This window comes from Salvelinus namaycush, chromosome 22 (assembly GCF_016432855.1).
Source record: "Salvelinus namaycush isolate Seneca chromosome 22, SaNama_1.0, whole genome shotgun sequence".
Classification (NCBI taxonomy): Eukaryota; Metazoa; Chordata; class Actinopteri; order Salmoniformes; family Salmonidae; genus Salvelinus; species Salvelinus namaycush.
The window spans coordinates 5,161,006-5,178,383 of record NC_052328.1 but is presented as its reverse complement, the minus strand read 5'-3'; the positions used below and the strand labels follow the sequence as shown (position 1 = coordinate 5,178,383).

At 42.5% G+C, this 17,378-nt stretch overlaps 1 protein-coding gene across 3 annotated transcripts in view; it reads left to right on the top strand.

Annotated features, from left to right (window-relative positions):
- Positions 1–17,378, top strand: part of LOC120017473 (arginyl-tRNA--protein transferase 1) — a 174,332-nt gene that overhangs the window by 36,091 nt on the left and 120,863 nt on the right. The window contains exons 6-7 of one of the 3 annotated variants that reach the window (XM_038960241.1): positions 6,408–6,622; positions 12,111–12,239. In XM_038960241.1, coding sequence (XP_038816169.1) covers positions 6,408–6,622; positions 12,111–12,239 — 344 coding nt within the window. Of the gene's footprint in view, positions 1–6,407; positions 6,623–9,969; positions 10,099–12,110; positions 12,240–17,378 lie in introns of all 3 variants that reach the window. The other 2 variants (XM_038960240.1, XM_038960242.1) reach the window with 2 other exon arrangements.

Here is a 17,378-nt window from a genome sequence, read left to right as displayed (position 1 = left end):
GAATGGTACCAACACATCCTCCGATAGCAACTTCTCCCAACCATACAGGAACAGTTTGGTGACAAACAATGCCTTTTCCAGCATGATGGAGCACCTTGCCATAAGGCAACAGTGATAACTAAGTGGCTCGGGGAACAAAACATTGATATTTTGGGTCCATGGCCAGGAAACTCCCCAGACCTTAATCCCATTGAGAACTTGTGGTCAATCCTCAAGAGGCGGTTGGACAACCAAAAACCCACAAACTCTGACAAACTCCAAGCATTGATTATGCAAGAATGGGCTGCCATCAGTCAGGATGTGGCCCAGAAGTTAATTGACAGCATGCCAGGGAGGATTGCAGAGGTCTTGAAAAAGAAGGGTCAACACTGCAAATATTGACTCTTTGCATCAACTTCATGTAATTGTCAATAAAAGCCTTTGACACTTATGAAATGCTTGTAATTATACTTCAGTATTCCATAGTAACATCTGACAAATATCTAAAGACACTGAAGCAGCAAACTTTGTGGAAATTAATATTTGTCATTCTCAATTTTTGGCCACGACTACAATGGAATGACTCGCCTTGTTCTTGATTCATAATTGGTGAACATAATTATGCATTCTTCCCTCCCCCGCGCTCAATTCTCCCCATCATACTTTACTTATTTATTTAATCTAACGTGTGAAATTAGTTCCGTACGGTTTGAGGCAATTGTCTGGGTAATTATCAACTGGGCACTGCACTCTCATCTGTCGGAAGAGGGAGCAGTGTAGGCCTTACTGTTTCGGAGGAGAGGCAATGGGAAAACCATTCAAGATGATCACATGCCCTCCTTAAACTGGTTATTACTCCAGTTCTGTGTGTGATATTAAGATTCTAACAACGGCAGTGTGTTACATAGTCGTATTTAGGAAAAGTCAAGGAAAGCATTACTGGTTCTAGTTTTGTTTTAATTATTTTTATTTCTTTATCTTTGTACTTTTATTTAATACTAGAACCGTCATAGGCCAACGGCCACTGACGCTTCATTTTCCCCCCCCAAACGAATAAACGATGTCCTGCTCATTCCCTGGCTTTTCCTAAATGGTTGTATTTTACATTGCTCATTTGTCAGAATTTTGAAATCACAAACAGTGAAGTATTTTGAACATTTTACCAGTGTTTTTTTTTTCTTTTCTTTTTTTTCTCACACATATTCCTAACTTAACCCACCAAGACAATATGCTGTAGGACGTTGGTACCCAGCCGGGCGCTAATTCGTCCCTCTCTCTCCTCACTGAATGAATGACAAATAGATGAATGGGCAACAATCATTCACCTTCACAATTTCATTTAAAGATAGGCTGTTATGGGACTGTTTTATTTACTGTAATTCTATTACTAATCAACTTTATTTTAAGGGAAATTAAAATATGCTAAATGTTGCACTAGGCCTTTAATGCAAAACATATCCTTGACTCTATCGAACTTTATGAGCAGGGAGAAAAAATTATGCCTGCCCATCAACTATATCCAAACTAATTTCACGCATAATAAGAGTTAGCCTATAGACAAGATTTAAGTTGTAAATAATCTGACGGACAATATTGTCAGTTGTAAAATTGTATATGAAGAGATCATCTTCAAGAGGGCTCATTTTGTAATTTACAGGGAAAGGATAATCACTTTATCAAACCCTCCCTCAGTCACATGCAGGTAAACATTTTGAACTCTATATACAATGTATTTGGAAAGTATTCAGACCCCTTGATTTCCATTTATTTATTTTTTTACGCTACAGGCTTTTTCTAAAATGTATAAAAAAAACAATCCTCAATCTACACACAATACCCCGTATTGACAAAGCAGAAACTGATTTTTTTTAAATGTTTGCAAATGTATTAATAAAAAATATACCTTATTTACCTAAGTATTCAGACCCTTTGCTATGAGACTTGAAATTGAGCACACAAAACACACATCTGTCTATATAAGTTCCCACAGTTGACAGTGCGTGTCAGAGCAAAACCCAAGCCATGAGGTCTAAGGATTTGCTGCAGCATTGAAGTGGCCTCCATCCTTCTTTAATTGGAAGCAGTTTGGAACCACCAAGACTCTTCCTAGAGCTGTCCGCCCAGCCAAACTGAGCAATCGGGGGAGAAGGGCCTTGGTCAGGGAGGTGATCAAGAACCCGATGGTCACTCTGACAGAGCTCCAGAGTTCCTCTGGAGATGGGAGAACCTTCCAGATAGGTGGAGTGCTGCAGAGATAGTTGTATATCGGGCCTTTATGGTAGTGGCCAGACGGAAGCCACTCCTCAGACAGCCGATTTGGAGTTTGCCAAAGGCACCTAAAGGACTCTCAGACCATGAGAAACAAGATTCTCTGGTCTGATGAAACTAAGATTGAACTCTTTGGCCTGAATACCAATCATCACGTCTGGAGGAAACCAGTCACCATCCCTTCCAACAGGGCAACGACCCTAAGCACACAGCCAAGACAACGCAAGAGTGGCTTCGGGACAAGTCTCTAAATGTCCTTGAGTGGCCCAGCCAGAGCCCGGACTTTAACTCGATTGAACATCTCTGGAGAGACCTGAAAATAGCTGTGCAGCGACACTTCCCATCCAACCTGACAGAGCTTGAGAGGATCTGCAGAGAAGAATGGGAAAAACTCCCCAAATACAGGTGTCAAGCTTGTAGCGTCATACCCAAGAAGACTGTATTCACGACCAATTGTGCTTCAACAAAGTTGAGTAAAGGGTCTGAGTACTTATGTAAATGTCTTTCGTTTTATTTGAATACATTTGCTAAATAAAAAAGTTGTGTAGATTGATCTTTTATTTAACCCATTTTAGAATAAGGTTGTGACGTAACAAAATGTGGAAAAAGTCAAGGGGTCTGAATACTTTCCTTTATGCACTGTAGTATCAGAAGGCACATATTCTGCCGTTTCTATTACCTTTTGTCAAATAACACTCATAATTCAAGAGGTGCAGCTCTATTTTCACTTTTTCCAAGAATATCCGTGCTGTCCATGCATTCGGCACATGACACCTCCCGCGGCAGCATTGCTCTGGCTACTAAGCAAAAACTAACATATTACAAGATGCTATTTATTTATGCAATTCATGCACTGGTGCTTTTGTTTAAGAATGCAGCAAATAATTTCACCTGTGCACCTGGCTGACTTATCTTTTTCATTTCTACTTTGTCAAAAGCTGTAACTGGACTTTATTCATGACTAGAACTCTATTACTAATCTAATTCTAAAAATAAAGGTGATCAAATGAATTAGACTGTTTTTATTGTAAGGGAAACAAAACTAGGCTATGGACCTACATTTTTTTTCCTAGGAATTTGTAGGATTATACAAAACATATCCTTTACTCTATCTAAACAAATAACTATACTTTAAAAAATATATAATTACACAGTTATTCATGCAATCCTTTAAAATTGTTTATGCACTATTTATCAAGCGATGGTGCTTATGTTTGCTGGACCTTGCATGTTGATATGCATATGCTTAATACGATTCTTCAAAAATCAAGTTATTTGATTTCTTGGAAATGTTCTTAATTCCAACATGGCTCAACCCTCGTCTTAAACTCAAGGAAGTGAGGAAAATAAGCTAATGAAAGCAATTAAACTTCATCTCAAAGTTTCAGTATTGATTGTTTTTAATCCAAGTATATTTGTTAGATCAGTAAGAAATATGCTAACAGGATTGCCCTTACTAGCTAGCTCATTGCTTAGCAACAATCATGATCTTAAAAATATAGTTAAGAAGTTCATAAGAAAATCCTGCTTTAAGAAGAAATGTTTTAGGAATTGCACTTACAAATTATCTTAAACTTATTTAAAAAAAAATATTTTAAGCTTTTTTTGTGAGTGGGCCCAGGTCATGATCAATTATATATTTATTTTTCATTAATCATTGCTGCGACAAAATCATGTGAACAAATTTGTAGCAGTAAAAAAAAGTGTAGAACCCTGCTATGTGTTTGGATCAGTCAGTGTTCAGTCTGAACAGAGGCCAGAACCTGTTATGTGACCGCTCCATCTTGCCCTGACTGTTTAGTTTATACTTATTTGGAGGGAAACCATTTGACCGTGCTGTCACTCCTGCTCGGGAACATTCTCTCTTTAGTCACAGGATATGGAGAGAATGTGAAGATATACAAGGGAAGGAGGTAATGCTCTCTCCTCAGTCCTCTGACTGAGACACATGTCCTTTTCTGTTTGTCTCTGTGGGAGAATGTGAATTGGATTGGCTACACCATGGTGCTACCCTACAGAGTTCTGTTGAAGCTATTGTAGACTTTCATTGCAAAAGTGTTTTAATCAATTATTTGGTGACGTGAATATATTTAGTATAGTTTCATCTAAAAACTATACATTTGTAAATGTTTTACAATTTGTATGAAATTCACAGTGGATGGTCCTTCCATTCCTCCTCTGAGGAGCCTCCACTGCCTCGCGTCCTCTCGCCACTATCTCCGCCTCCTTCTCAAAACCCATTAGAGGAGAAGGTCAGATGGGATGGACCTCTAGCTTTCTCATCCAATGGGATTTTGAGGAGAGAGGATACGAGGAGTATGCAATTCAGATCTTCCCTCCCTCTTTTTCTTGCTTGCTAGCTTTCTCACGCTCTCTCTCCGTCTCACTTTGTCTATCTATCTCGTAACTTGGTGTCTATTGTCTAGAGTCTAGACACAGAATCACTCAACCTGACCCGTAGCATTAGCACCCAGACAACTGCAAAATCAACCGTGACAAGGATTTATCTATGGTCTCTTGGGGCCCTGATTCAGAGTTCAGATAAGCTCACAACTCTTACCGCAATGAGTGATTTACAGAAAAGTGTGTAGCCCTCATGTCAAAATACCACCCATATAGATATTGACAGGAGTGTACAGTTCATAGTATGTAGAGACATTAGTTAGTATGTGTAGGTCTATGCTGAAGGCTGAGGATCGTTCCGCCCAGTTTTGATACAGGGCCATATTAGTTAGTAAAATGCTTTGCAACAGAAAATAAACTATTTTTCTGATTGGACACGTTTTTAGGTAGTCCTTGTTTGTTGTTTTTCTTCCGTTTGATGACTAGTGAATATGACCCTGGTTCTGGTTCCTGACACTACTCCTTGCCCTCTCCTCCTGCGGGTCTCCGATATGACGTTCGCCAATCAAGAGGGTGGTTTTGGTGGACGCTTGCAGAAGGCCAGGTGGGGAGGGATGGAGTTACTGGAGCTGCATTGCGCAATATATGCGTGCGTCAAGTCAACAGAGTAGTCCGTCTGTTTGTCTCGGTCCTCTGTCATGTAGATGCAACAGACTCCTCTGTAAAGAATGAGGTTTGTGTGTGTATCACCTTTAGTAGTAGGTCTGGAAGAAGATCCATTTTCCTTACAGTACTATGTTCTCCTATCATGTTTAAGCTGTATCAGCCTGGTTTGTATGTTTGTCTCTAAAGACACTGCTCTTGTGATTGTAGTGTGCTCCCTCTGATGTCAGCAACAGACACACACCTCTGCCTAAGGTCCAGTACTCTGATGTGTGGAGCAGCTACTGACATGCTGGAACGCTGACCACTGTTTCCCATCAGAACCTGCAGCTCTGTCCAAACCATCCAGCACATACACACAGTCATATACGGTCATGATCTTCGTCATTCGATTGGGAACTCCCCAGAGGCAGAGGACCTTCCATCTCCTAAGTTGATACGCCTTCATTTGAAACCAAAGGTGTCCACAAAAAGCCAAGAAATCACTTGCAGTCAACAAACACAACCCATGCTGTTTTATAGGTTCTCGTGCGGTGATGTCATGTAAAGAGTATTGAGGAAGGGGGAAAAAATAGAAAACAACATCCATGTAGATCTGTTTTTTTTGTGTGCGTGTGGGCGCATGCGTGTGGAGGCTATGCTAAAGCAAACAAGGCAATCCGACTTCCCCTGACGGGAGCAAAGCCACTGGAAACATGGCCTCTCACCCACAAAATATCCCCAAATGTGGGACTCCTCATCAATGGCAACATCGTTTAAAAGTAACCACATCTTTCTCACTCCCACACTACTGTGTTAATAAACCTCATGCAGAAGTCTTGCACAAAGGGGAAACTTGTTCTCCTGTTCCATAAGGCTGTAATTTAGTACTCTTCCCCCCCCCCCCCCCTCAAGCTCTTTTTCGCATTTCTTTTACATTGAACAGTTTTGGAAATGCCATACCCCAAGGTTGTTTTTGGAGTGAAAAAGGGTTCCGATGTGGTGTCTTAACATCCTGAAGTTCTTGCACCCTTGGAAAGGAAACTTGCGCTCCCATCCATACCATTCTAATTTCTAACAATAGTATTTATTCTCTCCCTCCCACCCTCTCGTTCTCTTCCTATTTTTCTCCCTCTCTCCATCCCCCTCTTCTCCATCTCTCTCCTCCCATTCAGGGGTAGGAGCGGACCCCGGTAGGCCGTTGTGTAGGAAAGCCAAAGAACTGAGGAAGGCGCGCCGGCTGCAGAAGGAGCAGAAGAGACAGGTGGGGGGTGGAGTCCCGGCCTCTGTGACCTCTAACCCCGCCACGCCCGTCCAGCTCAACCAACCCAAAGCCCTGGAGGAGTTCATCAACGAATCTCTGCCCGATAGTCCTCTGCACCACCTCGAGGTAAGCAAGAGAGGGGTTCAGGTTTACAACTACTTCCTAGCCCCTACTCATTCAATGTCTACAGATCTGAAGGAACCGGATGGGTGTAAGTAATACAGTGATGGCGCCACCTAGCCTTCCAGTGGCTTTAGGTGAGTTTCCTCTATTTGCTTTACATCTATCCACTTCCAAAGGATCTATCTTCAGACCCGGCCAGAGAGCGGCCTCTATCTGCTTCCCTAACCCAGTGACTTCACCATGCGTGCCTGTGGGGAGAATGGTACGGCCAGAACTCAAGTGGAAAATCCAGCACTTCACGGCACAAACTCAACCAAATGGTAGCCTGACTACACACACTGGGTCAGGTTACCCCAAGTAATCACATTCAAATGACTGTGCAGAGCTCTGCATTGTTTAAGAGATGTAAATCTACTTTTGGCTCTGGGATGTACTGCAGGCAGGGCTTCATCCCAAATGGCACCCTATTCCCCATAACCTATAGTGTATTACTTTTGACCAAAGCTCTATGGGCCCTGGTCAAAAGTAGTGCACTATGAAGGGAATATAGTGCCATTTGGAGCACAAGCCCAGAGAAAAAAATGTCCCTTTCCAGTATAAGGTGAAGTTTTGGTCCATCCTCTTGACTTTCGCTGAGGTTGGTAGTCTAGAGTGATGTCAGCTTTTGATTAAGCCAGACCTTGAGACGAGCTATTCATTCCCTGACTGGCACTGAGCACCCATCAGACTCCTCTCCCAATCAGCTCATCTTAGCTGATTAGATTACTTCCATTGGCTGTGATGTTTACTCATTCAATTTCCTTAAGTGGATGTACACAAGGTCGAGCCACCCAATTTGAAGGTTAATTTATTGTTTGGCAAGTTAAGATGATTGAATGGCGCATGTGTTTGAAACACGAGTTTGTAGGCCTAAAGCATGCCGATGGGCTGCAATCAATGCTAGGAATTGGGATGTTTAGGATTCTGATGATATGGAGATAATTGAATCTGTTTTTTGCCATCCACACCACTCTTTATGACTTTGGGAGTCTTAGTCTTCAGCAGGACTCTAAGACAGCAGGAGCCTGTTCAGGATGATCAAATATACCAGAACATTCAGAATTAGAAGTGAATTGAGTCGAGCAGATCTGACTGCCTGTCATGTAGAATAGGGATCGTGCAAGTCTGCTCTATTTATTCTATTTCTATCGACAACTTTCTATCAGAACGTTTCATATCACCAAATACACCCCCGTTCAGATTTGTTGAGTAAGCTGTGGAGCTACAGGGGGAAAACTGAAGGTCTTGGACCGCAAGGATATTTTGGGTGTTTACACGAATGCAATTAACAACACTCCAGCTCCACTTCATCACCAGCACAACTGTTAAACATGTCAGACCGCCTGAGTGATGGAGTCAGACGATCATTAGGAAAGGACCGGGAGGAGGAGAGAACCATGTACATATGCCCCCAATGAAAGAGACATTGAGAGGAGAGGTGATCGAGGGTAAGGGGCCCCTGACTATAGGTAAGGCCCCTTTCCTTGTATTGATAGATACATTGAGACTGTGGGAATCGTAGTAAAGCCTTTTCCTTTAACCACAACCCTGTTCTCATCCACAACCCTTAGTGTTTTACAGTAAAACTAGTGGCTTTTAGTGAATGACATAGATGAGATGTCTGGAGGGTCAGGTTGGAACACATGCTTGTGCCCTTGCCACCACCAGGGGTCAGTGTGGCCACACGATTGACAGCCCCCCCTTCCCCAAAGGGAAGCGTATAACACCAACCTGTTTTTCTGTCTCGCTCAATATGCCTTCCTATTATTTATTATCTTTTAGTTAAAACCCACTCTCCTCTCACACGTTGCTCTTGTTTAGCCATTGGCCTTCTCTGTTTATCAGACACATTCTTTAGTCGGCGAGTATCTCTTCTGCTCGTTTTTTTATCAAAGAGAACAGGATTTGGGCTCACACAGAGTTCCACATGTGGGACAGCGTATCGTCTTACAGGGGCTTTTGAAGGCCAATATCTCTCCATTTTAATTAAGTGGCATTATTGGAATGGTTTGGTGTTAGTCTGTCGGTGCCATCTCATTCGATTGTTATGAGAGCGTTGCGTTTTCACCAAACTATCCATTGTGGTGTTGGCTCAATAAAACTATTTCGGCGTATCAAAAGATCTGGAGTTTTAAAAGTAAATTAAAGAGGCCTTACTTACTATTATCTTTTACGTAAAAGGCCCAACATCTTTGTTTGAATATACAATGCGTGTACCAAGCAGTCATATGAGAGCCCTGTGCATGTCCAACTCAAACAAACCTTGGGTTAAATTCCCTCGCAGGCTACTATTCAAATGGCAGGGGCATGTTGGCCAACAAAAGCTTAAAAACAAAGATATTTAATTAAAATGAAGCCGGGGGGATTATGAAAGTTGAATTCTCACATTCTCAACACTAGTGGTTATGCTTTATCCAACGCTCTAAGGCCTGGCTGCCTGACTTTTGGGCCAGTTTAAAACTGGTTCTAATCCTCCCCTACTGTAGCTTGACATGACATGGTGAAGCACTGGAAATGGGGTTTATAAGAGGTACACACACACACACACACACACAGGTCATGTTTGAGTGATCTCTTTGGTTTTTCAGGAGATCAACCCAGGTAAGGTCTTTAAATGATGTTTCTGTTAAACATGATGACAAACACTTGTGGTATTTACCCTATTTGTTCTCTTTTGTCATGCTCTCACCTGTCACTCTGCTTGTCTCCATGGAGATGGACACAAACACGTCCTCCTCCTTAATCAACCTCACTGCTTGGGTGTAGCACCAACACCTGTGGTTGTGGTAATAGAAAACTGCATTGTAAATAACTCCCACCCAATATGACTTCTCAATGCTGTTTTACTGTGTTAATCATTCAGGCAAATACCTTTTTTCAAGATGTATAATAAAGGCTCACCTTGGCGTATCCTGTCCCCACACACGTGGAATATAGAATGCTTAATACAAAACATCTTCTTAAAAGTGTTCACAAGGGCCTACCTTAAAGGAGGAAAACGGCTTAGATGGTTTAAAGCCTGATGTGGCATGCTTGAAAATGAGAAATGTAACACTCAAAGGATTTGCCTTAGTTTGCTAGTACCCGTAAGTGACGGACAGAGTTAGTAGAGGAAGAGACATTCCGTTTACCCTCCATTCTGTTTCTTTCATACTTTTTTTAAATACATTTTTTTCTCCCCCTGATTTACTATGTGAATGTGATGTGTACCCTCTGTGTGGATTTGTCTCCACTTATCGTTCTGTGTCCTATTGAAATGCCTGTCTCTTTATTTTTGTCTTAACCCTTCTCTGCCCGTCCCTCTTTTGAAGGTGAGGCTAGTGCGCTCCAACCCCCCCAGTTCTCAGTTCAAAGCCTCTTTCGACGCCTCCTACCAGGTGTACAAACTCTACCAGATGGCCATTCACCACGACCCTCCAGACAAGCCCACCGAGAGCCAGGTCAGGGGTCAGCAGGTCAACCTGCTCAAGGGGCACAGGGGGAAGTGAGGGTTAAGAGGTGCTTTTGATATCAAAACAGAGTGAACAGTGTTGAGAGTAAATTCAATTGTCTTTATTATAAAACACGATGTGGAAATTTGTCTTTGGCTTCATAACATGATTTCTATGAAAACAAACAACATTAAAACATCATCAGGAGCATCTTGTCAACATTGGGTGAACATCTTGAACCGACAGATGTAATTGTTATCTGGAGTTTGCCAAATAGTATAATCAGTCTCTCTCCAATGTGAGCGAAGTATCTCTGACCAATGTTTGTGTGAAATCTGTCATCAGGCAACTAAGATGATACAGATGAAAGTGAATGGGGTGCTAAGTGAAAGAGAATGGAGACATTTGATAGAGTAGTGGCGGGAAATGGCGAGAACGTGGAATTACGTGACATGAAAGAGCAAGTTACATAATCACTATCTGGCTATGGAAGTGGTTAGTATGGAGAGAAGAAAAAATTGAAAGTGTGACTGTGGGTCAGTGGAGGCTGCTGAGGGGAGGACGGCTCATAATAATGGCTGGAAAGGGGCTAGTGGAAGGGCATCAAACACATGGAATCCATTTATTTAGTATCATTCCACTAATAATGCTCCAGCCATTACCACGAGTCTATCCTACCCAATTAAGGCTTCACCAACCTCCTGTGGTATGGGTATGCATGAAAGGGAGAAAGTGAATGAAGGACTCAGGATTAGGGGAGTGTGTGTGTCTGTGTGCGCACGCTTACATGTTTGTGGATGTCTGAATGTGTGTGCATGTGATCTGTTGTTCGCTCGCAGGGGGAAATGTTCCCATACACGGAGGAGGTTGAAGGCAGTGTTTCTACAGGTGCCTCAGTCTAATTGGGTCTTTAGTTTCTGGTTGTGTCCTAAATAGCACCCTATTCTGTACCTAGTGCACTACTTTTGACCAGAACCAAGTAGTGCACTATGTAGGGAATAGGGTGCCATTTGGGATGCTACCTCTAGCTGTTTGAATACGGTGGCAGTCAGGTATTCATTCCCATCCTCTTCCTCTTTCCTTCATCAGTCTTCCACTCCCTCTGTGCCCATCACTCCTGCTCGTTTGTTTTTATTCCATTCCCCAACCAGTCGCAGTTGTTGAACTGAAGCATCCCCTTAAAATTCAGTGTTAGCATTCGTTTGTCGTTTTTGCCCATGCTGGCACTTGACACACTTGGAGGATTGTCTCCGCTCTGCGGTTCTCACCAGACATTCTGTCTCGAAGGCTGGAGCTATACTATACCTCAGCCTGATTTTTATCTGTGTAAATCTCACACCACTTGGGACATTGCTATTTTCTCATATCTGGATGTATACAAGAGTAAAAGTGAGTGTGTAGATCCCTATCTGAATGTGAGTGTGTGTGGAATGTGGATGCCTGTTGGTCCTTGAATCTCATATCTTAGATCTCCATTCAACCTCTAGTGCCCTGTCTTTCTCGTTGAGGGTTCGTCGTCAACCGTGACGTGGGGGTGGTACACTAGCCTCATCTTCAGGGTCCCTGGATCCCTCATCTCCAGGCAGTAACCACCACTGGACTCACTCTCCCAGAATTCTTAGTTATGGTTTGTTGTTAATTCTATGGTTGGAATCTTGATTGGCCTGACTCATCTCAATTCAGAACCCGAGCAGCAAAAAAAAAAAAAAAAGAATCAAAAAAACTTTGAACTGGGAGTCTGAATTGCTTCAGTAGAACCTTTTTATAGTGCTAAACTGCTTATGCGGCATTGTCTAAACCCTCCCCACTTATTGCTTGGTTCCCCTATTGTCTGTCCACCCCCCCTGCAAACCACTACCATGCCTTCCTCCTCTTCATTCTCCCTCCTAAACCCCAACTCCATTCTGTATGTCCTCATTCTTCTTCGCCGTTTGTCTTTCCCCCTTCGCTGTCCCCACTCTCGACAAACAATGTTGACTTTATCCATCCCTCCACTTCTTCTTTCACCATCCTCTCCGAAGGTGAGGCTAGTGCCCGTCAATGATGATGATCCTCAGTTCATGGCGACCTATGAGCAGTCGGCAGCGCTGTACGCACGCTACCAGATGGCCGTTCACGGCGACACCCCTTCCGAGTGTAACGAGAGTGAGGTACGGTAACGTTTCTGACATCGCACCTACTGTAATGCACCGGGCACAGTGACTGCCACAATGCTACCATGCGCTGTGCTGTACACGTCACCCTGCCACATTTTGCTCCTCCATCACAAACACAGTACCTTCCATAGAAGGTTTGAAGTTATTTTTTGTTACCAATTAACTTGAAATAAATATGAGTATTCATTTAATGTCAGCAGAAAATATGCCTAGATATGAATATTCATGTATTTACATTCTATCTGTCAGCAATCTGTCCTGTTAAGAATTTTCTGCCGGTTTTCTTTTCCATTTTTGAGTACAATGTCAATGTCCTTAACATCACATGATTGCTCTGACCGCCTCGCATGGTGACACAGCAAATCTCCTGCATGCTTGTTTGCAGATAACCTCATACACATACCCATTGTGGTGTGTTAGTTTAACGGTTAGATTACCCTGCATGCCATTATGTAAGTTGATTCCATTGTGTTTGATGGTGATTTATGACTAGGGGAACTCAATGCATGTCATTGCCTGCGTGTTTCATGGGCTGTGTCTCAAGGCATCCTATTCCCTATATAGTGCACTACTTTTTAGCAGAGCCCAGAGCAATTACAGGGAATAGGGTGCCATGTGTGATTCAACCAGGGTTAGATAAGACACACACATGGAACCCCATTGTTATTAATGCCTCTTTTTAAAATCATTTTTATTTCACCTTTATTTAACCAGGTAGGCCAGTTGAGAACAAGTTCTCATTTACAACTGCGACCTGGCCAAGATAACGCAAAGCAGTGCGGCAAAAACAACAGCACAGTTGCACATGGATAAACAAAAGTACAGTCAATAACACAATAGAAAAATCTATATACAGTGTGTGCAAATGGAGTAAGGGAATAAATAGGCCATGGTAGCGAAGTACTTACAATTTAGCAAATTAACACTGGAGTGATAGATGTGCAGATGATGATGTGCAAGTAAAAATATGGTGAGCAAAAAAGTTAATAAAAACAATATGGGGATGAGGTAGGTAGTTGGATGGGCTATTTACAGATGGGCTATGTACAGCTGCAGCGTTCGGTAAGCTGCTCAGATAGCTGATGATTAAAGTTAGTGAGGGAGATATAAGTCTTCAACTTCAGCGATTTTTGCAATTTGTTCCAGTCATTAGCAGCAGAAAACTGGAAGGAAAGGCGGCCAAAGGAGGTGTTGGCTTTGGGGATGACCAGAGAGATATACCTGCTGGAGTGCGTGCTACGGGTGGGTGTTATGGTGACCAGTGAGCTAAGGCGGAGCTTTACCTAGAAAATACTTATAGATGGTGGTCGTCGGGGTAATGTTATAGATTCAAGTTGAATGACTGCAGTGCGATCAGGGAGTTAGTTTCACTCTAATGAACAGGAAGAGGCTGGCCTGAATACTGGATACTCCTCTCAATCAACAACTATTAATCACAACACTAGACTCTAATGAGCCAGTGTGGATCATATGGGTCATTCCACAAATAGTGCATTTTGGGTAGTAGTAAAAAAAAACGGATTTTCAATTAATTTTAAAATTCTGTCATAGTTTGACTTCATAAAAAACATGTTTTCCCATCTCAAGGGGAAAAACAAGACCTATAGTAAGTGCCAATAATGTAACAGAGATTGACTGTAACAGGGTTGAGGTTTTATCTTAAATGAAACATAAATCCCCTTGTGATGGGGAATGGAAACGGAAACCTTTTCTGTGGCAACTATGGCAAATCCAACTAGATGAGGTCCATTCACAGCTGAAATTGAGACCTAGGCTATTGAATGAATACTGCTACACAGGAAATAAAGAAGTGCACTCTTGGAGTCTCGCGCAAGGTTCGGCGTGTGTTTTTACCATCTCGCCATAAATCTTCACCCGCAGTTGAAATATTTTGCTGTGAAACAGGGATGTTTTCAGTGTCTGGGAGCACATATAAACTCACAATTGACTTTTGCAGATGATTGGGGTGGAGGAGGAGACGAGGTTGTTTAGTTAGAATGCGGTTCCTGGACATTCTCTTTTGAAGTGCACTATCTAGGGAATTGGGTGCCATTTGGGACGCAGCGTCTCAAATCAAATTGTATTTGTCACAAGCTTTGTAAACACCAGGCGTAGACTAACAGTGAAATGCTTACTTACGTGCCCTTCCCAACAATGCAGAGAAATATAGAATAATAATATGAGGCATAAATAACACAAGGAATAGTCTCACTCGTACACACCTGTGAGGACCCTTTGTCCCAGAGCTGAAAAAACCTCCACCTGCCTAGCTATCTGCCAACGGCGCACAGCAAATTACCTAATTCTCCAGCTTGTAAAAATTAGTGAAGTCAGTCAAGAGTCCGTCAGTGGTGACGGATTCTTTCCTGGTGCCATAACAACACCAGGACTGTTAATTGTGAAGGTGTGAGTGCATGTATATTTGTGTTCTGCCCAGTTTCACTGCTGTGTTGTGAGACTGGGACAGTAGAGCCTCCCAGGGACAGAAAGGAGGACTAGAGAGGTGTGGACCACAACACTGACATCTGTCTGTTTCGTGCAAGATTTTAGTATACATTTTTTTGTGGATGGGGTTGCCAGGTTTGATGGGGTTGCCAGTTTGGGTTATTGATGGTGGTATGCATGAGGCTACGGGTGAATGTAAGGCTGGTTAGTTATTGTACCATCTGGGTTGTACCAGTTACCCTGTTTCACCTTCATACCAATGGGATTGGGAAGAAAGAGGTTTGTAGGACTATGAACCCTCGATTCGTGTGCTAACAGTAGTATTTTTGATACACAGAAATTGGACATGAGTTTTATGTTTATTTTAGGACTTGTTTGTGTTTCATGACAGGGAAAGTATTCGTGTTTATGTATGTGTGCTTTATAGATCCATTGTAATATAGTGCCTTCGGAAAGTATTCAGACCCCTTGACTTTTTCCACATTTTCTTACATTACAGCAATTTTTCCAAAATGGATTAATTTGTATTTTTTTCCTCATCACTATACACACACAATACCCCATAATGACAAAGCAACAGCAGGTTTTTAGAAATCTTTGCTAGCTTAGTTAAAAAAAATAAGTACTGTATTCAGACCCTTTACTCAGTACTTTGTTGAAGCACCTTTGGCAGCGATTACAGCATAGAATCTTCTTGGGTATGACGGTACAAGCTTGGCAAACCTGTATTTGGGGCGTTTTTCTCATCTCTGCAGATCCTCTCAAGCTCTTGTCAGGTTGGATGGGGAGCGTTGCAACACAGCTATTTTCAGGTCTCTCCAGAGATGTTCAATTGAGTTCAAGTTCGGGCTCTGGCTGGGCACTCAAGGACATTCAGAGACTTGTTCTGAAGCCACTCCTGCATTGTTTTGGCTGTGTGCTTAGGGTTTTTGTCCTGTTGGAAGGTGAACCTTTGCCCCAGCCTGAGGTCTTGAGCGCTCTGGAGCATGTTTTCATCAAGGAACTCTCTGTACTTTGCTCTGTTCATCTTTCCCTCAATCCTGACTAGTCTCCTTGTCCCTGCTGTTGAAAAACATCCCCACAGCATGATGCTGCCACCACCATGCTTCACCGTAGGGATGGTGCCAGGTTTCCTCCAGGTGTGACACTTGGCATTCAGGCCAAAGAGTTCAATATTGGTTACATCAGACCAGAGAATGTTAGTTATCATGGTCTGAGTTTTTAGGTGCCTTTTGACAAACTGGAAGTGGGCTGCCATGTGCTTTTTACTAAGGAGTGACTTCCATCTGGCCACGACCGTAAAGGCCTGATTGGTGGAGTGCTGCATAGATGGTTGTCCTTCTTGAAGGTTCTCCCATCTCCACAGAGGAACTCTAGAGCTCTGTCAGATTGACCATCGGTTTCTTTGTCACCTCCCTGACCAAGGCCCTTCTCCCTCGATTGCTCAGTTTGGCCGGGCAGCCAGCTCTAGGAAGAGTCTCGGTGTAAGAATGATGGAGGTCACTGTGTTCTTGGGGACCTTCAGTTCTGCATAAATTGTTTGGTACCCTTCTACAGATCTGTGCCTTGACACAATCCTGTCTCGTAGCTCTACGGACAATTCCTTCGACCTCGTGGCTTTGGTTTTTGCTCTGACATGACCTGTCAACTGTGGGACTTTTTTTTTTATATAGACAGGTGTGTACCTTTCCAAATCATGTCCAAACAATTGAATTTAACGCAGGTGGACTCCAATCAAGTTGTAGAAACATCTCAAGGATGATCAATGGAAACAGGATGCACCTGAGCTCCATTTCGAGTCTCATAACAAAAGGGCTGAAATACTTATGTAAATAATGTATTTCTGTTGTATTTTTAATACATATAATGTTTTCATTTCGTCATGAGGTAGTGTGTAGATTGCTTCGAGAAAATACATATATAATCCATTTTAGAATAAGGCTGTAACGTAACAAACTGTGGAAAAAGTTAAGGGCTCTGAATACTTGCCAAAGGCATTGTAGTTGTCCAGGGGAAGGGGCTTGACATTTTGGAGTAAATTATTTGGAACTCCAGCCTGCATGGTCTTAAAGCCTGCTTTGACAGACACACACAAGCACCACACCTGCCCCTATGACACTGCTAATTACAACTTCCCCTATTCTACTGGACCTAAGCCACCCACCTCGAATTGATAAATTCTTCCCACCCTTCCTGTTTGACCTTCTGTACACATTAGTTTAGACATGGCCCCCTCTCACTCCTGCTATTCTGTGGCACCATATTCTTTGCTGCTACTGGGTTACTGTCCTTTACACTTAGTCAGTCCAAATTCGCTCCGTACAATATGGTGGACCGTGCAAGCTCCTTCACTACTTATAGGCCCTTCAGATCAGCAAAACTGGAAGGTTTAGTAATAAAGGAAACGGGAAGGAGCACATTGGGACCCTCTCAACCAATTTGACCCTACAGTATATCTTCTCTCTATAGCTAACTCTATCTAGCACTATATCCTCCTCTCCCATTCTCCATCCATTCCCTATTCATTTACAGTTGAAGTCGGAATTTTGCATACACCTTAGCCAAATACATTTAAACTCAGTTTTTCACAATTCCTGACATTTAATCCTAGTAAAAATGCTCTGTCTTAGGTCAGTTAGGATCACCACTTCATTTAAAAAATGTGAAATGTCAGAATAATAGTAGAAA